This window comes from Trachypithecus francoisi, unplaced genomic scaffold (assembly GCF_009764315.1).
Source record: "Trachypithecus francoisi isolate TF-2019V2 unplaced genomic scaffold, Tfra_2.0 Lachesis_group5, whole genome shotgun sequence".
Lineage (NCBI taxonomy): Eukaryota > Metazoa > Chordata > Mammalia > Primates > Cercopithecidae > Trachypithecus > Trachypithecus francoisi.
Window position 1 is genome coordinate 17,608,728 of NW_022681470.1, and position 24,061 is coordinate 17,632,788.

At 42.6% G+C, this 24,061-nt stretch overlaps 1 protein-coding gene and 1 pseudogene across 8 annotated transcripts in view; both read left to right on the forward strand.

The window, feature by feature from the left end:
* The window catches only part of TTC13 (tetratricopeptide repeat domain 13), a 109,951-nt gene that overhangs the window by 74,040 nt on the left and 11,850 nt on the right, over positions 1 to 24,061 (forward strand). For 6 of the 8 annotated variants that reach the window (XM_033199104.1, XM_033199105.1, XM_033199109.1 and 3 more), the window contains 5 exons: positions 1,766 to 1,901; positions 2,977 to 3,056; positions 5,518 to 5,596; positions 5,746 to 5,825; positions 7,553 to 8,327. In XM_033199104.1, coding sequence (XP_033054995.1) covers positions 1,766 to 1,901; positions 2,977 to 3,056; positions 5,518 to 5,596; positions 5,746 to 5,825; positions 7,553 to 7,667 — 490 coding nt within the window. In that variant the 3' untranslated portion in view covers positions 7,668 to 8,327. Of the gene's footprint in view, positions 1 to 1,765; positions 1,902 to 2,976; positions 3,057 to 5,517; positions 5,597 to 5,745; positions 5,826 to 7,552; positions 8,328 to 12,914; positions 13,578 to 24,061 lie in introns of those variants that run through there. The other 2 variants (XM_033199107.1, XM_033199106.1) reach the window with 2 other exon arrangements.
* LOC117077107 lies at positions 18,722 to 18,831 on the forward strand (annotated as a pseudogene).

Sequence of the window (24,061 nt, forward strand, 5' to 3'; positions counted from 1 at the left end):
GTAATTCCAGCTACTCAGGAGGCTGAGGCAGGAGAATCGCTTGCACCCACAAGGGGAGGTTGCAGTGAGCCAAGATCACGCCACTGCGCTCCAGCCTGGTGACAGAGTGAGACTCTGTCTCAAAAAAAGAAAAAAAGAAAATCATAAGGAAAATATACTTAACTATGTATTAAGTGGAAGTGGATCCTCATAAAGGTCTTCATCCTCATTATCTTCACGTTGAGTATGCTGAGGAGGAGTTGGTCTTGCTGTCTCAGGGGTGGCAGAGGCGGAAGAAAATCCTCGTATAAGTGGATCCATGCAGTTTAAACCCATGTTGTTCGAGGGTCAACTGTACATGAAATTTCTCCCCCTGAAATGTGACGTCTTTCCTCAATTGCCTGCTTCGCTCCACTTGTTGCCTCCCTTGCTCTGGGCCTCCTGACCCCTCAGGACGACTCTGCCTGGCATCCCATCTCCTGTCTCCTGCTTCAGCAGCGCTTCACCAATGTTGCTAAAGCTCCATCTCACTGGACATTCCCCTAGCTCCGCAAATCTCTCCCCTCTCCATACGCAGCCATTTCCTGTGGCTACGCAAACCAGCTTCCCTGCCAGGCATTCACAGCCTCTCACAAAGTGGCCTCAGACATTTCCTGCTTGACCTGGACCGTCTCCCTGTTGGAACCTGGCCTGCTAGTCCGACTGGAATGCTTGTTCCCCAGTTCACCTCTGCTTTCTGATGTCTGGGTCTCTCACTCCCATCCCGACCCATGTTCAGGCCACTTCTCCCATGAGACCTTTCCTGCTTTTTTTCTATGTTGTCCAAATTAAATTCTTTTTTTGAACCTCTGATGAGCTACATTATGACCTGAATCATGGTTTCATAATAATTTGTGGCCCTTGGCCAGAAGTGGTGGCTCATGCCAGCATATTGGGAGGCCAAGATGGGAAGATTGCTTGAGGCCAGGAGTTTGAGACCAGCCTGGGCAACATGGTGAGACTCTGCCTCTGCAATGGATTTTTAAAAATAACTACAGGTGCGTACCAGTAGTCCCAGCTACTCAAGAGACTGAGGCAGGAAGATCACTTGAGCCCAAGAGTTTGAGGCTACGGTGAGCTATGATCATGCCACCGCTCTCCAGCCTGGATGGTAGAGCAAGAGCCCATCTCTAATAATAATAGTTTGTGGCCCAGTTTCTTCCTTCCTTCCTCAATCAAGGCAGCAGCTGGACTTTTCTTTGTAGGCTCCAAGGACTAAATGCAAACTTTGCTGGTGGCATTATACAAAAAATGCCTGTTGTATCAAACTTATATCCTCCATAGAACCTAAGTGGACCTTAAGCTCCACTTTTTTTTTGTTTTGATAAAAAACAAAACCATGTTGTCGTCCCTGAACTATCTTCCTACACACAGTTCTTGCTTGTGACCTTTAATCCTAATGGGGTGGCTTAGAAAATATTTACTGGTTGTTTAAATCCATTCTTTACTGTGTGTAATTGTTTTCCACATATTAGCCTAAGTTTGTGTAATAAGTACATGTAGTTAGACTTAACTGTGAGCAAATGAGTTACTGATCACTTAAAGGTGAGGCAACTATCACATTTTATGAAGAAATAATGCATTCTCATGACACCTGCCTTGCTTGTCTGTAGTTAGAAAGGTAAGGCACATTCTTGTGTATGTTTAGTGCCACATCAGCATGCTCTTTGGTTTTTAAAAAAACTTTCTGTGTTTGGCTGTTTGAACTTATAATACATGCCTTTGACACTTATTTTTGTATTTTCAGAGTTGGCAATATATTATTTTCTGTGGAAACTCAAACCACGGAAGAAAGGACACAATTATATCATGCTGAAATAGATGCGCTTTATAAAGATTTGACAGCAAAAGGAAAAGTATTGATTCTTTCATCAGAATTTGGGGTAGGTTTCTCTTTGTTTCCATTTTTCTGTTCTTCTCATGATTCTTTTTAAAACTTTTTGAACCTCTGCCCTTTCATTGAGATTGTACATCTTATGCTTGAAATTGGGTTGAATTGACCTAAAAAATATTTATTATTTCTTATAGGCAAAAATTCTCGTATTTAGTAACTACAGTAATGGGGAGGATAATAAATTAATAATTTAGTACTGTGCTACAACATTATCGTAAGTTTGGGCTTTGACAAAATATAAAAAAGTTGGTCCATAATGAAAATGACCTGTTCTTCACCTTTTCCTTCCATTTTCTTCCCTTCGTTGTGGTTGTTGCTTATAACCATATATTTATAATGAGCTTTTGAATGTAAACTGGATGATGTATTCTGATGAGTTAATGGCAAGGAAAGTACAATGAAGTTGTGTATACTTTGCACTTAATGGTCCTTTCCTGGTCTGTGGCTTCCTCCCTTGGTTGTCCGCCTGGGCTCGAGGTGGCGTCGTTGCAGGCAGCAGGGTGTGGTGGACATTCTATCCCCACCACACCCCCTCCCTGTGTTCTGCAGTGGACGGATGCCCCTTACCCTTGAAAAGTCACCTTATTTCTCCAACATTTAATCACTGCATCCATATAATTAAACATCTAAGTTTATATACATAATTGAGCATCATCCAAATCTCAATGCAGATTAGGGGAAGGGGCTTACCCAGATCATTTGGGGTAAGGATGCATGTTGTTTGAGGAAACATATTTGGTGTTAATAAATGCCTTTTAAAATTTTAGTCACAATATATATTTTGACATTTCAAATAACATTAAAGGAGACTGAGATTTTTATGTTTATCGAAGAGTTGCAGTTTAAGAAACAGGTGGGAAAACATTGCTCTAAATTGAACTAAATTGGAAAAAATGATACAAAAGGGTATAGAATATTCAAGAATTTGAAAAGTAGGTTCTTATGGGAGAGGAAGAAAACAATCCTTTTCTTGGTGTAAATTATTCTTGTGTGTCCTGTCACCTAATGAAAAATTAGTTCGTAATCTAGTATTTAAGTTTATGAGCCTGTGTCTTTTTTTCTAGGAGGCTGATGCTGTCTGCAACTTAATATTATCCTTAGTTTATTACTTTTATAATTTAATGCCACTGTCTCGAGGATCCAGGTAAGTAATATCCTGTCATTAAAATTATTTTAAATTGAGAAATGTGTTCTTTTATGCTTATCCTTCCTGTTATGGATGTAGGTACAGAGTACACAAAGAAATGGTAAGGAGCTCCCTATTTTTTTTCCAAAATCTACACGAAAAAATATTTCCTTAGTCTATCACATCATCAAAATAATTACAGAAGACTGTTCTAATATACTGTGCTTACGTTTAATAGGATAGGGATTCATCCATTCAACACAAGTTCATGGGAAGTTTACTGTGTACCATGCGCCGTGCTCAGTGTGTTTTAATTTTTTGTATTTGCCAGCCTCTTACTGAACTTCCTCCTCCTCTCCCTTTTCCATTTTGGGCTGTCAGGCGACCCGTAATCCTCATGTTTTATACTTTGGGGCCACCAGTCACTCTGTACTATTTTTACTGTTTTGGATAAATTCTTGCTACTTGTATATCAGGAGTTTTTTAGGTATCATTAAAACAAGGGCTATGACTGTAGAGTTTTCATTTCATTCTTCTTTTCCCAGTACTGTGTGCAGTAAATCATGTAAATGGCCTTTTGCCATTGCTGGCACATAGTTGAACTTAAGATGTTTTGGCTAAAAATAATACACTTGAATGTCTTTATCTTTGATTAATGCTTTAGGAAGTAAAACTCCCCTAAATGCGATAGTAAATTTGGTTATAGTATTTAAGACTCATTGAAACGAAATAGAAACATAAATGTTATCAGCATAATATTGCTATTTGTGTCCACTGAATAAGCGATGTGAGGCCTGTACACATCACCGCCTGTGGGCCCCACGTGCAGGCACCGTGCTCAACAGCCAGCATCCATCCTTTGTCCTTTGTCCTTGCAGCAGTTCTGCTGGCTCCTGTGTGACATTGAAGGAAGTGCAGCTCTGATTGTCCTCAACTCTCCCTCATCCCTACATCCCTTCAGTCCTAAATAGTTTGTTGGTTGTGCTTCCCACACTTCTGTTTCTCTCTTCCCTATACCCACTGCAGCTAGCTTTGCTCCTGCTCCTCTCTGTGCCCTGCAGCTCTCCAGCACCTTCTGAAAACCATGGGTTCAAGCCGAGCTTGGCAGCATGCACAATGCACAGTGCCAGCCCTGCCCTGCCCCGATTTGCCTTGGCTGCAGCACCGCTCTCTTCCGCTGCTCTTTCTCCTCCCCTTGGCTCTCCGCATGGGCTGTCCGCCACATCTCCCTGCCTTCTCTGCCGCTTTCATCTTCAGCCCTGGGGCCCTGGAGGATGCAGGGCACATGTCTTTAGCCTCTGAAGTCTTCCCTGCTGGAGAACCCCATGAATCACCTTGACTCGCTTTGCTTGGTGTCCGCCCGTGGCACTTGTGAGCTTTCTCTGAAGGTGCTCGTGCCATCCTTTCCCCCTGCTAGGATGCGTTATCTCATGGGCGAGAGCTGTCTTTATCTTGAGCCGATTTGTTTTGGGAAAAGCACAACACTGTGGTTACGATAGCGGGTCCCATGGCCTTTTGCCAGCTCCTTCCACCCAGAACCAGCCCGCCCCCTCTCTCCCCTCACCAAGAACAGAAGCACAGCACCTTGCAAACGCCTCCTACCCTAGACCTGCACATTCACAGCTCTATACTCGTTCTGGAGTGGCAGGGCAGCAGACCTTGCCCCACGAGCCTCCGAACCAGCAGGCAAAGGTATCCCACAATCTCCTGGCTCTAACAGCCACCTCGGAGCCCTGGCAGTTCACACACACGCCCAAAGCTCCAAACCATCTATCAGTTAGTACATTGTGAGAATGTATTCTGCATTTCTTCCTTGAAGGCCAGCATTTCTAATGCGTAAAAAGTAAGACTAGCATATGTATTTGTATTTACAAACTTTATTGTATACATGCATTGCTGGAGTGCAGTGGCATGATCTCAGCTCACTGCAACCTCTGCCTACGAGGTTCAAGCGATTCTCCTGCCTCAGTCTCCCAAGTAGCTGGGACTACAGGCTCATGCTGCCACTCCTGGATAATTTTTTGTATTTTTGTTAGAGATGGGGTTTTGCCATGTTGGTCAGGCTGGTCTTGAACTCCTGACCTCAAGTGATCCACCCGCCTCGGCCTCCCAAAGTGTTGGGATTACAGGCATGAGCCACCATGCCCAGCCTGATGTTTGTGTTTTTAGTAGAGACAGGGTTTCACCGTGTTGCTCTCAAACTTCTGACCTCAAGCGATCCACCCGCCTTGGCCTCCCAAAGTGCTGGGATTACAGGTGTGAGCCACCTCGCCTGGCCAGTAAATACATTCTGATAGTAAATAGTGAACTATTCTTAAACAAATAGACATATTTTCATGTTAAATGAAACATTTAGTGTTTTATTCGAAAGAAATTTTGAATAAATTTTATCTTTCATGATGGGAAGTCCATGGTGAAATTTACCATGGTAACTGTAGACCGTTCAGGATGGATTGACCACTCTTCTTTATTTAAATAGTGTGATCGCTTACTCGGTCATCGTGGGAGCACTGATGGCAAGTGGGAAAGAAGTAGCAGGAAAAATTCCCAAAGGGAAGGTACGTTGGAGGGGAAGGGAGACATGCTTGGTTGTGTGTTAAGTCCCAATTTACAGATTTTTATTTTAAGGTACACAAGTTACACCGATCTCCAGCTGAGCCTGTGTCCTCCATGTTTAGTAATGTTCCTAAATGTCTTTCTTTTTCAGTTAGTAGACTTTGAAGCTATGACAGCCCCTGGTTCAGAGGCCTTTAGCAAAGTCGCCAAAAGCTGGATGAACTTGAAAAGGTAACTACTTGAGGGGGCTCCACACAAGGGTATCATAACTGGAGTAGGAAAGGGAGTTTTCTGTTACTTTGGAGCTCTGTGAAAACTGGAATTATTATACTCATTTTTATAAGTTAATATGTAGTACAATGAATTTGATCCACTTTTTCAAGGTTAAAGTGTTTTGCTGTCGTATAAGATAACCTTTTAAGGGTGAATGTATGGATAAAAATGGACTATGAAGGCCAGGCGCGGTAGCTCACACCTGTAATCCCAGCACTTTGGGACACTGAGGTGGGAGGATCATTTGAGGCAAGGAGTTTGAGACCAGCCTGGGCAACATAGTGAAACTGCTCCCCTCTACAAAAAAAATTAGAATTAGCTGGGCATAGTGGTGTGTGCCTGTAGTCCCAACTACTTGGGCAGCTGAAGCGAGAGGATCGCTTGAGCCTAGGAGTTTGAGGCTGCAGTGAGCTATGGTTGCACCACTGCACTCCAGACTGGGTGACAGAGTGACATCTTGACTCTTAAAAAAAAAAAAAAAGAACCATGAATAAAAAGTTTAAAAAGTAGTTGGCGAAAGAAAATTACCAAAATCTTATTTATATGATCAGATATTCACTTCTTTTGGCCTACTTACTCTTAGGCTCAGTATTCAGGAGTATTTGAACTTGTAGACAGAGCCCATTTTACATTACTCTGAGTGGTAGCACTTAGCCTACTTAGTTGCATTTTATTGCAGCCAGGGATTTTATAGCAGCCAGGAATTATCCCTGACGGTCACTGTGTGTGAGGAGTCTAGCAGACCGTGATCGTTCCTGGCTCTTGTTTCCAGAAGCACTGGAGAGGACTGTGTGAATTTGAAGTGTGTGAAATTAAATTCACAGATGCCTCAGTAGTTATTGAAGAATAAGTAAGCCTCACTGTTCAACCTTAGTTATTCTTGCCCCTTCTCCTGCTTTTTTACATCCCAGCCACCCCCAGTTTTGCCTTTCACATCTATTTGACATAGCAACCACTCTATTGCTGGGTAATTTATATTCTGTTTAAAACAGAAAAATTTGTGCCTGTAGTCCGCCATTGCTCAATTTGTAATTTAGCTTTGCAGTGAAAGCTTCTAACAGTTACACCTTGTCCTGGTACATTCTTGTTTCAGATTTATTAGTTTGCACATGTTTTAATAATACAACCACCAGGCCAAAGGTCTTGCTTCTGTTTTTACATAATTGTACAATGTGAATCTTTTGAACATTCTTTAAGGAAAGAATAACAATGCTACCTTACATCCTGCAGTTGACACTTTACAGTGTACCTCAAAATACCTTATCTCATTCGGAGCTCATGGTAACTCTGCGAGTTAAGAACACTGTCCCTGTGACAGATCAGGGAAGTGCAGCCTAGAGAAGTAAAGAAAGCTAATAAGGAGTGAAGCTAGACCTGAAGCCTGTGTCTTTTGATTCCAAGCCCAGCATGCACCGCAGCTGGACATGTAAATCAAGAGTTTAATTTTCTTTTTCAAAGCTCTGGTTTAACTTCCAAGCAACTTGTCACACGTCGGCTGATACCACAGGCCGTTGGGAGAGGAGCCATTCTGTTCACAGCTCCTCCCTGCCTTTCTAACATTGTTTGATATTACAGAATGAATATAATAAATATAATGATAGGAAAAATATAAGCGCTGCCTTTTTTTTTTTTTTTTGCAAATTTTGTTAATTTTCATACCACTACTTTGTGTTTTTCTTTTTCAGTATTTCACCTTCTTATAAGACTCTTCCGTCAGTATCAGAAACGTTTCCAACGTTAAGATCGATGATTGAGGTGCTAAACACGGACTCTTCTCCACGTTGTCTTAAGAAACTCTAGTTCTGTTGTTGTATTTATACAAGTAAAGGGCCGGACCTCTTGCTTCTTAAGTTATTTTTTAAAACATGGAATTATAAAGAAATTAGGTCCTCTATTACTTTTGATACCAATTTTTGATAGGAGTTGAATACTTGAAGTCATTTTCTTTACTTTTCTGAACCATAACGAAAATCATGAAAGAGGCTTTCGGGGGAAAAAGCTACTTGACTTGGAGGGAAAGTGTGTATTAGCCAGCAACTTGTTGGTTTCCACTTATAAAGTCATATAACTCCTTTCTTACAGTAAAAAAAAAATTTTCCTCAACAACTAAAAAATAATAATGAAGATGAACAAAAACGAAACCAAATAGGAGTGTTTGTATTCCTTTAGATTTTTGAATATTTTTCAAACTTTCTTTTTACGTACATTGTGATAGAGCATCTTTTGTTGACTCACATAACCTCCATGTGTGGGTCCTTCATTTTATTAGAACTGTGGAAGAAGGTTCCTGGGCCATCAGTATGTGTTGCAGAGCTCAAAGCCAGGAACACTTATTTTGAACAATACAGACAGTATTTGCCAGTGTCCCAAATGCTGAATTATTGAACCATGTTTTTTTTTCCTTTGTTGAAAAAAATAAACCCGGGTGATTTCTATAAATCACCAGTTTTTGGCACTGGATTATGTATGTGTTTATTTTGTGAACCAGTTTCACTTTCAGGTATAAGAACATTCAGAAAATCTCTCTCGTTTTTTTTCCCAGGCACGGTAAATGACAGTGAGTAAAATGGGTTAATTAAAACTGCTGCTGTTTCCAAATGGCACCATCCATTAGCAAGCCTGCTCTTCTCTCCCTTCTACAGGACGCACCTTCCATCTCTTCGCTTGACCACTTCTCCCTGTACATTGTAATTTCTCTTGGACCACTTCCGTAGTCTCCTGACTCATCTTCCTGCTATTGCTCTGTTTAAACCCCACAGCCTCCCTTTGTCCTAAAATGAAACGCAGTCTCCTGCTGTAGCCTAGCTGATGTGGCTCTGTTTCTCAAACTGAATCTCTTACTCCCCACACTCCCCTTTGTTTGCACCATCAACTCACCTAGCCTTTTCCTTCCTTGAGAACCTTTCAGTTAACTTGACACTGTCCGATAGAACATTCTGTGATGACGTTCCAGAATGTTCTATGTGCTGCCAGTATGGTAGTCAGTAACCTCATGTGGCCACTGAGCACTTGAAACAGAACTGGTGTGCCTGAGGAGCTGAGTTTCACATTTAGTTTTGATTAATTTAAATTCAAATAGCTGCATGTAGCTAGTGGTTATTATATTGGTCCATGCAGCCGACAGAGTTCCTAGTGAGACTTTAAAGGTTTTTGCACAGAAATGATCCAGAATGGTGGTCTCCCAGGGTAATTTAATATCATTTTGAATTTGTGGTTATAGACTTGCCTGAGTAGCTAAGCTCTTACTATGATCCGTTTTTATTCACAAGAGTTCTGATACCAGATGTGTGGAGTTTTCCCCTCACACCAACCAATTCTCCAGCTTTCCATATATCAGCTAGAGTGGGAAGGGATCCTGCAATTCATATCTGACACTAACTTCCTGGAGTTAAACAGACCCCAGAGGTTAAGGGCTAGTCTCACAAGACTGCCCCCTTTTCAGACGCCAGTTGCAAGTCATTGCCTCCTGTACTCCTGACTGATTGGCTATAAGTTGGGGGTTCCCATCACACCCTCCCACCTCATGTTTGATAATTTGCAAGAATGGCTCACACAATTCAGGGACACTCCTTACTTACTATTACTGATTTGTTGTATCGGATACACATCAACAGTCAAATGGAAGAGGTGCACAGGGCAATGTATGGGGGGCAGCATGGAGCTTCCATGCCCTCTCCAGGCCCACCACCCTCCCTCCACCTCGATGTGTTCACCAACTAAAACCCCCAAACCTTTTCACTTAAGGTTTTTTATGGGGATTCCATTGCATAGGCATGGTTGATTAAATCATTGGCAGTTAGCTCAATTCTCAGCCCCTCTTTTCTCTCTGGAGGCTGGGGGTTAGGACTGAAAGTTCCTCTAATCACATGGTTAGTTTCTCTGGCCCCCAACCCCCATCCTCCAAGAGTCATCTCATCAGCATAAATTCAGGTATGATTATTAGAAGGTGCTTATTAATAACAAAAAACACTTCTCACCCTGATCACTCAGAAAATACCAAGAGTTTTATGAGCTCTGTGCCAGGAACTGGAGGGCAGAGATCAGATACAACTTTCTTATTACCTCAGTATCACAGTTCTATTGATAAAATTGCTCCTGTGAATCAAGATGTTCAAACTTTTAAAAAACTAACTTGAAAAAATCTAGAGCAAAATTTGCTAGTACATTAAGAACTTTAGTGTGGAATTTCTTTGGTATAGAAATGAGGGACAAGAAACTGACCTCCAACTCTGTGATCATTACTCTCTGATAATTTGGAAATGTGGAATAAAATTGATATGCCTCAGAGGAGAGACGAGCAAAATCACCTAAAGAAACCCAGTGTGTGCCAGACCAGCAAAATCTGAGTGTTCATGAATACCTCTTAAGATGTCTGTAATGGAGCCCATCATTCCTTCACTCAAAGTCTGTTCCTCCCCATGCTTCTCTGTGTCAGAAATGGCTCCCTCTTCACTCAGCAGCTTCCGCCAGACACCCAGGCGGCCTCTAGAGTCTACATTGCCCTCCTCCAGTTTTCAAATCATCACCATCCAGTCCGATCCTGTTTACCTCTAAGAATATCCCAGATCCATTCATGTCTAACTATCTCCATTGTTACCCCCAAGCCCAAGCTACTTAAAGCTAAACTAATTAAAATTAAACTAAATTGAATGCTTGTTTCTGTCTCCCTAGTTGCCTTTCAAGTGCTCAGTAGCCACATGTGGCTAGCAGCTATCTTATTGGACAAAGCAGACATGGGACAGCCCCATCACCACAGGACATCCCACTGAGCAGCACTGCTATCCTGAAAGCAAACAGCTCAACCCAACACACTGCTGCATCCATGTGGTCTTAAGCAAGGGTCCAGGGGCTTTTAGGGTCAAAACTACAGTGTTTGGTGGCAGCATGGGGGCACAAATGAGAGAAAGAAAAGAAACTTCTAGACTGGCTTGAAACGTTTCCTTCTGTTTTCTGATCCAAGGGGTCTGTGGTTAGGCCCGGGATCTCCAGCTTTACCTGAACGTCACGTGATTCACACAGAAGTGGTCCGGGAACCACACTCGAGAAACATCAAACTAGAATATCATGAAAATCTACCTCACTGCACCAGGGATTTTTTTTTTTTCCTCCCTAACTGCCATCATGAAACCAAGTATGTTCTTGAATATTAGAGCTGTGATTAGATTTATAATAGTCCTTTTTGCTTCAAACTGTGTTCCCATAAATATAGAGTCCCTTTAGTTTTAATGTTGTAAACATAAATTTTACGAGTTAAACTAGTCTACAGAAAGTTGGATATACAAAATGAGATCACACTACACTGTGCTTAATTTTTACTTTTTTCAGTTAACACATAATGAATTATATGTCAATAAATATATCTGTAACATTTTAAGTTGGATATACAAATATATATGTAATTAAGTCTTGAACACAGGCAGCTTGGTTGAACAGAACTTGGTTCACAAGCTTCAATTCCTACTGGGAATAAAGAATTTAACTTCGGCCCATTCAAGGTGACTTAGACATGTGCAGTTTTAAATTGCCTTAACTTCCCAGCCTCTTTGCCTTCGCCCTTCGGGAAGCAGTCTGATTTCCTGAGCCTGTAGTCTCGGCCGCCCTCGGGCCTTTTCCCAGATCCCCAGCACTGAGATTTAGCTCGTGTTCCCTATGCTAGGGTAGCAAGCCTTGGTCGGTCCAGCATCTACTGTTGATTGACCTCTGGCCGCTCGGGTCCGCTGGCCAACAGCGCATGCGCTGCTGCTTCTGCCTCCTCTGTGCAGCGGACTTTTCTACCTCCAGAGCCCTGGGCTGCCAGTACTGAGTGTGCAGACCTCGGAGCAAGTGCCCTGCCATTGTGGAGGCCCCCCTTGGGCCCCCTACTCTATTCTGTGACACACTGGGCTTGGGCCAGCTCTTGGCCACCTCTCGAGGGTTGGGGGGTTGCAACCGGATTCTTCTCTCCCCAGGGTTTGGGGCCCTTTGGGAGCTAATGTGTTTTAAGCACTTCCTGCGGCTGGCATTTTTCTTCTTTTTTTTTTAATCCTGAAACGGTGTCTCGCTCTGTCGCCCAATCTGGAGTGTGATGGCGCAATCTCAGCTCGCTGCAACCTCCACCTCTCGGGTTCAAGCGATTCTTCTGCCTCAGCCTCCCGAGTAGCTGGGACTACAGGCGCCCGCCACCACGACTGGCTAATTTTTGTGTTTTTGGTAGAGACGGGGTTTCACCATGTTGGCCAGGATGGTCTCGATCTCCTGACCTCGTGATCCACCCACCTCGGCTTTCCAAAGTGCTGGGATTACAGGCGTGAGCCATGGCACCTGGTCGATTTTTTCTAAGTTTTGTACATTGTTTTACTCATTTAATCCTTTGAAGAGGCCTGTGAGATAAGCACTAGTATTATCCCCGCTTAGGTGACAAATGGGCTCAGGTAGGGGAAGTGACTTGCCTGCCATAGCTCTTGAATGTTGCCTAGGGTGCTTGCCACGCGAGGTGAGTCCTCAGTGGAGAGTGGTGGTGGGGCCAGCGGGGATTTGACCGCCGCATTCTTGGCCTTAAACAAGTAAGCCCTTCTGTCAAGGAGCTTGATTGCTTTCGGCCATCTACCAGGTAGAAATGACACCATATTACCCAAGGGGCTTCCAGCAGTCATCCATCGGGGGCCACGCGGATTGGCTTGTTGTATAACACAACTCTAGAGATAATGTCAGAATGAACAGATTTGTCAAGGCTTATGTATAAGCCCAACAAAAACTGGAAATTGTCACTTACTAGGATCAGAATTTAAAATAATACGTATCTGTCCAAAAATAGATTCTGAATCAATGCATCTTTTAGTAGGCTTCTAATGCAAAGAACTAGAACAGGTTTTACATGCAAATTAACTCCTCGAATTACCAGTTTGGTGTAGAAGTAACTTCTAAAGTGAATATAGCACTTTCTGTTTCAGGTAAGTACATAAATGTTAACCATCCAGTTTCACAGCTGGATAAAAAAAAATACAACACGTAAGAAAAATATGAGTGAGAGAAGCAACTAACTGATACATGTATACTTGTTTTATACAGACGCCTTTCAGTGCTCATAGCACTTGAGAGCTAAGGAATTCTCAGATCATCTAGTCAAGCTCCTGTAATTTGCCATCGAGGAAGCTGGGACAAAAAGAGGTTGAGTAGCTGCCCAAAGGTCACACAGGGAATGCCACGGAGCTGGTGGTCAACCTAGGTAAACACTGTCATTGAGCGAAATGCACAAAAATACTTCAGACAGCTCCTCTGACGGGACTTAGCTTGTTCAGCCTAAACAGCTCCTTCTGTGGCTCCTCCCACCTCTTCTTCATACTCCTTAAAATGAAATAACTGTTCATAGTTAAACATAATAGTCCACATGTGGTCTGTCCAATAAAATCTTTTTACTGAAATACAACGCACATATGAAAAATGCACATGTGTGTGCACATTGGTGAATCTTCACAAACCTAACATAACCAGCTTTGAGATCAAGAAACAGAACATTACCAGCACCCCAGAATGTATATAAACATATGTTTATACGTATAAATAAATATACATCACATATTTCACATACACACAGCAGGCTACAGTAGCTCTCGAAGGCAGCTTTGTCACACTGTTGACCCAAGTCAACTAAAAATCTCTAACTTCAGTCTTCCCTAGCAGCTGTGTCTGTTTAATAAAGCTTTACCATTTAATCTTTTTCCCTCCACCAAGTGTCATCTAATATCAGTCCATTCTTATAGCTGTTTTCTTTTGTATTATGAAACCTGATTTTCATCCAGTATATTATCACCCTGTTTATTTTGTGTCAACCATAAGTGATTTCTGTTAAGATTAATCCAATAAGAAAAATCACCTTATCTCAGGCTTACTCCAGCCTTTACACCTCCAATCTTTTTTCCAGAAACACTCCTATCATTATAACAATTGATATTAGATTTCTGTTTGTGATTTTAAAAATTATCATCTGTGAACACTTCTATTTTAAGAGCCTTTACTTAAAAGTAAAATCTTGACTTCGTAATCCTTTTATTACAAGAACATTTTCATTAAAATAATCTTCATTCTTCTGTTCCTGTGCTACTTGACCCTTCTACTTTCCCTTTCTGTATCTGTTACATTTCTTCTTGCTCTGCCTTCAGGGCAGCTTTAACCGATACTCTGATTTTGGTAATGTGTGTGCATAGGAGCACAGCTCTGGCCCTCCGAGTGAGATGCTAGCTTGGCCATTGAGCAGCCCAGTTCTGTGCTCCACATCCTTGGGAGACCAAGAATATTGAAATTACATGCTGGCACATTCCTTCCAAAAATTATTTGAGCAATTGAAATGCCTTAGATAAGGGGGGGAAAAACCTTTTGTCAAATTCTTCCCTTCAGATAGTATAAATGCGCTGGATTCTTACATAGTGATGTGCCTTTTTCCAGTAGTCCAGATTGTTTTTTTCTTTGCTTTGTTCCAATTCAAGAGGTTCTCATGAATTAGCATGGACTACATGACAGTTGCACGAGATAACTTTAGATATGCAGGTCTAGCCACAACACGTAAAGCATGATGCCAGTTCTTTACACTGGCAACCAAATGGACATCGAATGCTAGAATTGCAAATAATGTTTATATTTAAAATTGAAATTATATTTTTAAAATAAAATTTAGATTTAAAGGTTTGATTTTTAATTTAATATTTGTAAACTGTAATCTGCACACTGCCTTTAATTTTAATAGATCATATTGAACACTAAAAATTTTTTAAAAGCTAAGTTTAAAAATGTTTACATTTATTTAAATTTTTTGAAAATATATTAGATCTGGCATATTTTTACTACAATTACATCTTTTTTAAAATTCTTTTTAATCCATTTCTGATGATAGAGCACAAATTCTTGAATATAACCACATTAGTGATTTTGCTGAAATGAAGGCAAGAATGATACATTTTAAGGAATTAATGAGATTTTTGAATCATGCATATCTTTATTACTCTGGCTGACGTCAGAACCTATCGAGAACACCAGATATGTAATAATGATTAAATTCGTTGGTCTTTGGCATTTTGCAAACTTTTGAATATGTTAAGCCTGTAGCTTTACACATGTTCCATATCCATTTTTTTCTTATGAAAGTACATTTATTAAAGTAAGAAGACAGGATATGTTTTATTTGACAATAGATTTGTAACTTCCAAGTCTTCAGATATGTGATAGGTGGGTCCATTTATATTCTGGCCCTGGACCCTCAAAATGTTTCAGCTGTGCTGGATGTGGGCTCTGTCTCTCCTTTCTGCTCCTCTCTCCATCTGCAAACCTGTTCTCCTGATATGGTGGGTGCAGGGCTACTACCAGTGTTCATCTTTGCACCAGCGACCTAAAACCAGCCCATCTTTTGCAGTTCTCATCCCAGAATCTCAGGGAAAGGACTCGTGATTGGGCCAGCTTAAGTCAGGTGACCACTTGGACCAATCCAGACTGCCATAGGGTAGAGTCATATGATACCCCTTGTTTAAATCATAAAAGGGATGGTGATTTCTGGATTAACCATCCCTTCATTGTATATTATACTTTGACAGAATGTAATTGCTTTATTTGAACAGACCTCTCTTTTAGTGGTTTCAAGTCATGCATTCACTTAATGTTTCTTTTCTTTTCTTATTGTACATAATTTCCAGAGCTAAAACTTTCCAAACCTAGGTTACAAGGAAGACAGCCCTAAACCCCAATTTGCTCAGAACAGTCCTGATTTATGCCTGCTGTCCCACTGTAATTATTAATAGTGCCATGTTCCATTCAAAAGTATCCTGGCTTGGATAATCATTCTTGGGTGCCTCTGACTGTAAGTGACCTTTTGTTTGGTGAGTGTGAAGGTTCACTTGTATCCCTGTTTGGTCCACATGGCACCTTCCTCCCAGACCCAGCCATCATTTGGACCCAGCAACTACTAGAGACCAAGCTGTGTCCTAGATGTTGGAGATATAGTTGAGTAAGACAGCAACCCTTTCCAGAAGGAGCTCACAGTCCCAACAGTGGAAATTGTACAAATTATGTCATGATACAGCCTAAGAAGTCTGGGTAGGAACAGAAGAGCAGGGAGTAGCTCTGCCTGGGGAGACTGGGAAAGACCCCAGAGAGGATGCAACATTGGACCGGGTGACATGAACTTCCCAATTGCTGACAATGGCATATTAGAATATACCTCATTTTTATTAGCTACATAATCCAAGGCTAAGATGTTTGTTATTCATAAATCTCACAGAAGATTACTGACTTGGGAGAATCCCATCAGGGATGCCTTTATGACAACGAAATCAGGCTACTTCATCCCCAGGTTGAGTCTTGGAGTAGGCGTCTCAGGTGTGCATGCAGGTATCAGGAGAAAGGAGGGGGAAGTGCTTGTGCCATGTGTGAACACCAGAATGTCCTCAAGTCCCTGGCAGAGGGAACTGCAGGATTCCAGAGTCAGGACTCCCTGATGCTCTAGAAAGAGCTAGAGTAATGACCAGCTGTAGAGTATTCAGTCAGGACACGTGGGCTCCAAAACCAACCCTGCCACCTACCACCAAGCAAAGCATTGAATCTCTCTGGCCTTACTTTACCTGGAAAAGGAAAGCGTGATACTAAGTCATCGACAGTGTTTTCTCCAGCTTTACAGTTTCGATATGTTGTACAGTGGGCCAATTACAAATTCTTAAGTTTTCTCTAACTTACTAGCCAATTTGAGAAGATTCAGAAAAACCAGAGCTCATTTAAAATAGTTTTTCCTTTTTCATGCTTTTGATATAACCAGAGGCTTTTATACTGATAAAGACTTATCAAAGGATCTCTGCATTTTGAATCCCATGTGGGAGATGTAGGGATAATTAGAGAAACCAGCCAAGAAACGCTGGCCAGTACAGGCACAGTGCCTCATCCCTGTAATCCCAGCACTTTGGGAGGCCGAGGTGGGAAGATTGTTTGAGCCCAGGAGTTCAAGAGCAGCCTGGGCAGCATAGCAAGACCCTGTCTCTACAAAAAATTAAAAAACTCTCCAGTCATGGTTGTGCATGCCTGTAGTCCCAGCTACTTGGGAGGCTGAGGTGGGAGGATCACTTGAGCTCAGGAGTTTGAGGCTGCCATGAGTTATGGTCAGCCACTGCACTCCAACCTGTGCGACAGAGCAAGATCATGTCTCAAAGCAAACAAACAAACAAATACATAAAAACTGGCCAGTAGAATAATACAGCTTCTGGCTCTTGCTTTCCCCATACCAGACTGTCTGGGTCACAAGGGCTGAAATAATTTCATAATGTAAACTTTGCTGTTTTTTCCTGCCTTCTTAGAGTAAAAAAAAACAAAACTCAGAAGCACTCTCAGGAAAGCCTTTCAAATTCCTTTTTGTTCTCTGGCTCCCAGTGACAAATACTTATTCTGTCTTTAATATCAAAAGTTGGAGGCAAAGCTTTGCACTATTTGATCCCTCCAGAAGCACAGCTGGGAGAGCAGCTGTCCCTGCAGAGCTGCTTCCTCTTGCTTGTTGGTAGAGCTACGATCTGCTTTGTCTAGGGTTTCTTTCTGCTGGATCTCTCACTCCTCTCTCTCTCCACTTTCTCCTGCTCCAACCCAAGTTAAACAGCTCTTATGTGTTTATTGGCCACTTGTATTTCTTTTCTTTTTTATTGTTTATTTATTTATTATTATTATTTTGAGATGGAATCTTGCTCTGTCAGCAGGCTGGAGTGCAGTGGCGCAATCTCGGCTCACTGCAACCTCCGCCTCCAGAGTAGCTGGGACTCCAGGTGCACGCCACCATGTCCAGCTAATTTTTTGTATGTTTAGTAGAGACGGGGTTTCACCATGTTGGCCAGGATGGTCTCGATCTGTTGACCTGGTGATCCGCCTGCCTCGGCCTCCCAAAGTACTGGGATTACAAGCGTGACCACCGCGCCTGGCTTTTTTTATTTTATTTTTTGGAATCAATGTCTGTAGCCAAGGCTTTAGTGCCATGGCATGGTCATTACTCACTGCAACCTTGAACTCCTGGTCGCAAATGATCCTCCTGCCTCAGCCTCCCAAGTAGCTGGGACTACAGGCATATGCCATCACACCTAGTTATTTTTTAAAAACTTTTTGTAGAGATGGGGTCTTGCTCTTTTGCCCAGGTTGATGTCCAACTCTGGCTATAAGCAATCCTCCTGCCTCAGCATCCTGAATAGCTGGAATTACAGGCATGCACCACCACACACAGCGATAGGGTTTCAATGTGTGTCTCCTCCAAATCTCATGTTGAAATGTGATCTCCAGTAAGTTGGAGATGGGATCCAGTGGGAGGTGTTTGGGTCATGAGGATGGGTCCCTTATGCGTGGCTTGGTGCCCTTCCAGTGGTAATGAGTGACTTCTTGCTCTCTTTGTTCACATGAGAGCTGGCTGGTTGTTTAAAGGAGCCTCTCATCTCCTCCTCCTCCCTTCTTTCTTGCTCCCTCTCTCATCATGCGAAGTGCTTGCTCCCTCTTTGCTTTCTGCCATGACTGGAAGCTTCCTGAGGCCTCACTGGAAGCAGATGCCAGCACTGTGTGTCTTGTACAGCCTGCAGAACCATGAGCCAGATAAGCCTCTTTTCTTTATAAATTACTCAGCCTCAGGTATTCCTTTATAGAAATGCAAAATGTATTCATATACCCAGCTAAGTTTTACAACAATTTTTTAGCGATGAAGTCTCACTATGATGCCCGTTCTGGTCTTAGAACTGCTGGCCTCAAGCAGTCCTCCCACCTCAGCTTCCTGAGTAGCTGGGATTACAGGCGCAAGCCACCAGCTTGTATTTCTTTGTTGAGCTGTCTTCATGATCTTCAGCTGTTGCTTTCAATGTATTAAGAAAGATTGGAAAGACATTATTTTGTGGTTCATAAATGTGAAACACACTGAAGGGTTTTCATGCTCACGGGTGAGATATCCCTCCCTCAAACCTTATGACAACGCTGGCACGTTACCTGTCGGACATGAGAAGGAAAAGAGAAATATTTGAAACACACAAAGAATATAAATAATGATACACAAAAGCTACGTGAAGGAGGCAAACTTCACCAATGCAGTTGGAGCCCTCCGTGCATCTCCCTCGATTCCCTGCCATCCCCAAAAGGTAACTGTGGCCCTAAGTTTTGAGATCATATGGCCCATGCATCTTTTTATAATTTCACCATAGATGTTTGTTTCTCTACCATTTCCTTGTGTTTAGGGATGTATCTGTAGCAATTTGTATTAGAAAACATCCTCTGGAATCACACTTAGGATAAAATAGCTTCACCACTATAGCTCACGACTTACACTAAAGACCACAGGCTCTTAAGCTCCCCCATGTAATAGAAATTAACACGGGGCCAAGCAGATTTCCCAGACATGGCTTTATTTTGGGGCTTGTACTCGAGTAGAAGGGAGACAGTGAAGGTGCAAGGATTCTCCAGGTAAGCTCACTGGGAAGAGCTGGTAGGACTTTTTTTAATCAGTCAAAGCACGGGACTTGGCATCAGGGGTAGGGTGTGCAGGCTGGGCTGGGCAAGGCACGTGAGGGGAAGGGCGTGCAAGTCAGTGCACCCTACTTAGCTGTGATGGCAGGAGCTACCTGGTAGTCTGGCCAGTAGCAACAAGGCTGTACATCAGTTTTTCAGCATTCCTTTCTGGGATGGGACATTCGGGAACCTTGGCTCAATATTTGGATCTCCTAAGGCCAGTTTCTGGAATTCTTTAAGTAAAAGGCATAAACAGTATGACAGCACAGAAGAACACTATAAAACAGCTATTTTCCTTGTATGACTAAAGCCTCGGTGTTGGCAAGCACAGTGTCAGTGAGGTAGTGGTGTGGGTTTTGTGATCAATGGGACAAGAGAAGAAGAAAAAACAGAAAGCATGTGAAGGAGGTGCCACAGCCCACTTTTATTCTATCCCACTTCCTCTAGTTTTATTATTTTTTTTAATTTTCACTATGTTGTCCAGTCTGGGGGACGGTGGTTATAGTGGTTATTCACAGGCACAATCCCACTATTGATCAGCACAGGAGTTTTGACCTATTCTGCTTCCAACCTGGGCCAGTGCACCCCTCCTTAACCTGGGTGACTGGGTGACCCCTGCTCCCAGGAATTCATTGGTACTGAACTTAGTACAGACACCGAATCTGCATAGCACATTCCAGCCCAGAATGCCTGGACTCAAGCGATCCTCCCGCATCAGCCTCCTGAGTAACTGGGCCTACAGGTACACACAGCCTTCTATTTTTTTCAATCATTTGAAAAAATGATTAGCTCATTTTTTTGTTTAGGAAAAACAAACATAGCTCATTTTTTTGTTTAGGAAAAATCATATTGGTGACGGGCAAAAAGATGATTCTCAGACCATCACATAGAAGACAGGAGTCGTGATGTCTGTGTAACAGAGAGGAGAAACAGCTTCTGCTATGAAAACCTTTCTCTACACTCTTTTTTCAATGTTACAAGTGTCTTTCCAATACAAGAAAAAGAAGGAGGAATGAGACGGTACACGGAGCACTGACTACATAAGCCTGTCTGTTTCCAGCTCATTCATTCATCCCATCTATCCAACTAACAAATGTTTATGGAGAACCCACCATAAGTGCCTGGCGCCGAGCTAAATGCTGGGGAACAAGAATGAGAAAGACACAGTCTCTGCCCACTCATAGCCAAATTAGGAAACAGACAAATAATAATAATGAGAACAATAATGATAGCTCCCGGTTGTTGAGCACTTACTATTTGCCAGGCACTTGCTAAGCATTTATTTATGTTATCTCGTTGAATCTTCGTGTGATATGCATGGAATGGGAAATAAAACAATACCTGTGGGCAAATGGAGGAAGAGAAAACATGAGAAAGTGACCTGAGATCGAACGGTGGGGCTGGGATTTGAACCTAGGCAGTCCGACCCAGTAAAGCCTGGGTCTTTACCAGCTTCACCTATTGCAGAAGAAATGAATAATTATGATCTTGTGAGATAAGAGCTGGGACACAGGGGCAGAGGGACCACGGGACACTGACATCCTGCAATCCTTCTTTGAAAGTGCAATCTTAGCTCCCTGCAGCCTCGAACTTCCAGGCTCAAGCAATCCTCCCACCTCAGCCTCCCGAGTAGGGAGGACTACAGGCATGCACCACCATGCCAGGCTAAATTTTAAATGCTTTTTGAATACAGATGGGGCTTGTCATGTTGTCCAGGATGGTTTTGAACTCCTAGGCTCGAGCTCTCCTCCTACCTCGGCCTCCCAGAGTGCTTGGATTATAGGTATAAGCCACCATGCCTGGCTTAGTATACTTTTGTTAGTTTTGTGTTAGAGCATTATAAATAAGCTAGTCATAAAACCTAGGGGAAAAGGCATCCACCAACTTGGTAACTTAGGGCCACAGAGAGATCACTGATGTCAAATAGGGTGGTTCTTTGCCAGGTGTCACTTGGCGGATCCCTGAGGGGCTGCAGAGCAACAGAGGAATTTCTCTTTTCAAAGTGACGGGAGGGACCGGGTGTGGTGGCCCACGCCTCTAATCCCAGCACTTTGGGAGGCCAAGGCGAGTGGATCCCTTGAGGTCAGGAATTGGAGACCCGCCTGGGCAACACGGCAACACTCCATCTTCTACTAAAAATACAAAAATTAGCCAGGCGTGGTGGCAGGCACCTATAATCCCAGCTACTTGGGAGGCTGAGGCACAAGAATCGCTGGAACCCGGGAGGCAGAGGTTGCAGTGAGCCGAGATTGTGCCACTGAATTCTAGCCTGGTGACAGAGCGAGATTTCGTCTCAAAAAAACAAAACAAAACAAAACAAAACAAAAAAAACAAAAAGTGACTTGAGAAAAGCAGCCAGAGTTGTATGGTCCAGCCAGACCTTAGGACTATTGCCTCGGTGTAGTGTCAAAGTGCCCAGCTTCTCAACAAACAGCTGGTTAGAAATCATGAGAAGTGGCCGGGCGCGGTGGCTCAAGCCTGTAATCCCAGCACTTTGGGAGGCCGAGACGGGCGGATCACGAGGTCAGGAGATCGAGACCATCCTGGCTAATACGGTGAAACCCTGTCTCTACTTAAAAATACAAAAAACTAGCCGGGTGACGAGGTGGGCGCCTGTAGTCCCAGCTACTCCGGAGGCTGAGGCAGGAGAATGGCGTAAACCCGGGAGGCGGAGCTTGCAGTGAGCTGAGATCCGGCCACTGCACTCCAGCCTGGGTGGCAGAGCAAGACTCCGTCTCAAAAAAAAAAAAAAAAAAAAAAAAGAAAGAAATCATGAGAAGCAAAAGACGGCAAATTAACAAAAGAGCAAATCATGGAAGGTTTGAGTATGAGGACTTGTGAACAATGGGGAAATAACTTCTGTCATCCATACTATGTGGTGTGGCTACGAACCCCTCAGAAAAAGAGTGAGGATAAACTTCCTGCAGAAACCCCCTTCCACTTTCTTCATGCTTCAGTCCTTTTCTGGACAGACCTCTTAGCAGGAAGTAAGGATTTAACATTTAGTTGCTGACATGAGTTTAGATGGCAACAGATCCCTAAGTCTACTTCCTCCTCGCAAATGGGCTTGGATTACTGCAATTTACAGGAACTGTTCTCTGTTTCAAATTAGTCAGAAAAATTACCCTAGCCTCAGCCTCTCAAAAGGAAAATTACACTTGTACTCAGGTCCTGTGCCTATGCGCATCAGCTATGATGGACAGCACTCACCCAGCCCTGTAAATCCAAGTTAAGTCTGTTGATACCTGGCAAATACTTGTTGATATACTTGCTTCTTTCCCTTTGGTAGCAATCAACATTAAACAGTGGACTCTCTTCCAAGCAGGAACTATATCCAGAAGGCTCCTCTGTGCCAAAATTCAAGACGTTTAAAATGCAGAGATGATTTTTCTGGAAGAAACCTTTGCAATAGGTATCAAAATCCTTAAAAATGTTTACTCTTTTATTATTAGGTAGAACTCTTTGGGTGGCAAGAAACCTATTCAAGCTAACTTAGGCAAAAGGAGTGCATTTCCTGCAATGGCACAGCCTGGTCTCAGGCAAGGACAGGAAGTGGATGTCTGTGGAGAAGCCAGGAACGTTGAGTCTCTCCCTCAAAATCACGTTTCAAAAGAATAGGATTCTCTTTTTCTCTTTCAATCCCTGCTGCGTAGAGATTGGCCTGTGTCTGAGTCGCAGTTTCAGGTTCCTAAGTAAAGTCCTCTGATTGACCCTGGCCTGTTGCAAGGGAGACAGGGTTGCATGGCACAAAACCAGCCCTGGTCACACACTGAGGAGAGGGAGGTAGAGTTCCAGGAAAGGTGGGTTTTCCTAAGGGTCTTCCTTCTGGTGTCTGTAAAAGCCCCCAAATAAAGGTTTGATTAAATAAATTATGTATCCTTTTATTTGGAATACTATGTGACTATTTACTTAGAATATTTAACAAAGTTAGAAAAATGTTCATAATACTGTTGATTGAAAGGGGAAAGTTATAGTGTAATATTTATTTTTATTATATAAGGATAACTTCCTTGTATAAAAAGAATTTTATTATTATTTTTTGTATATATACAGGTATGTGGAGAAAAGACCAGAGTGTATATAATAGAATGTTTGCAAAATTATATTTTATTTGTGTTTTCTCCATTTTGCACTTTTTTTTTTTTTTTTTTTTTTTTGAGATGGAGTCTCGCTCTGTCGCCAGGCTGGAGTGCAGTGGCGCAATCTGAGCTCATTGCAAACTCCACCTCCCACGTTCAAGTGATTCTCCTGCCTCAGCTTCCTGATTAGCTGGGAGTACAGGCGCCCACCACCACACCCGGCTAATTTTTGTATTTTTAGTAGAGACGGGGTTTCACCATGTTGGGCAGGATGGTCTCGATCTCTTGACCTGGTGATCCACCCACCTCAGCCTCCCAAAGTGCTGAGATTACAGGCATGAGCCACCATGCCCGGCCTATTTTCCACATTTTTAATGACATTTATTATTTTGATCATCAGAACAAAGTTAATTTTTAAATTAACTGACAAAATTATCTGAGATGGAAGAAAACTCATAATTTATGTTTTGAATTTGATATTTTACAATTTTTGTTTTTAATCTGAAGAGACAGGATCTTGCGGTCACTCAGGCTGGAGTGCAGTGGCGTGATCACCGCTCACTTCAGCCTCCAACTCCTGGCCTCAAGTGATCCTCTTGCCTCAGCCTCCCAAAGTGCTGGGATTATAAGTGTGAACCACCGCAC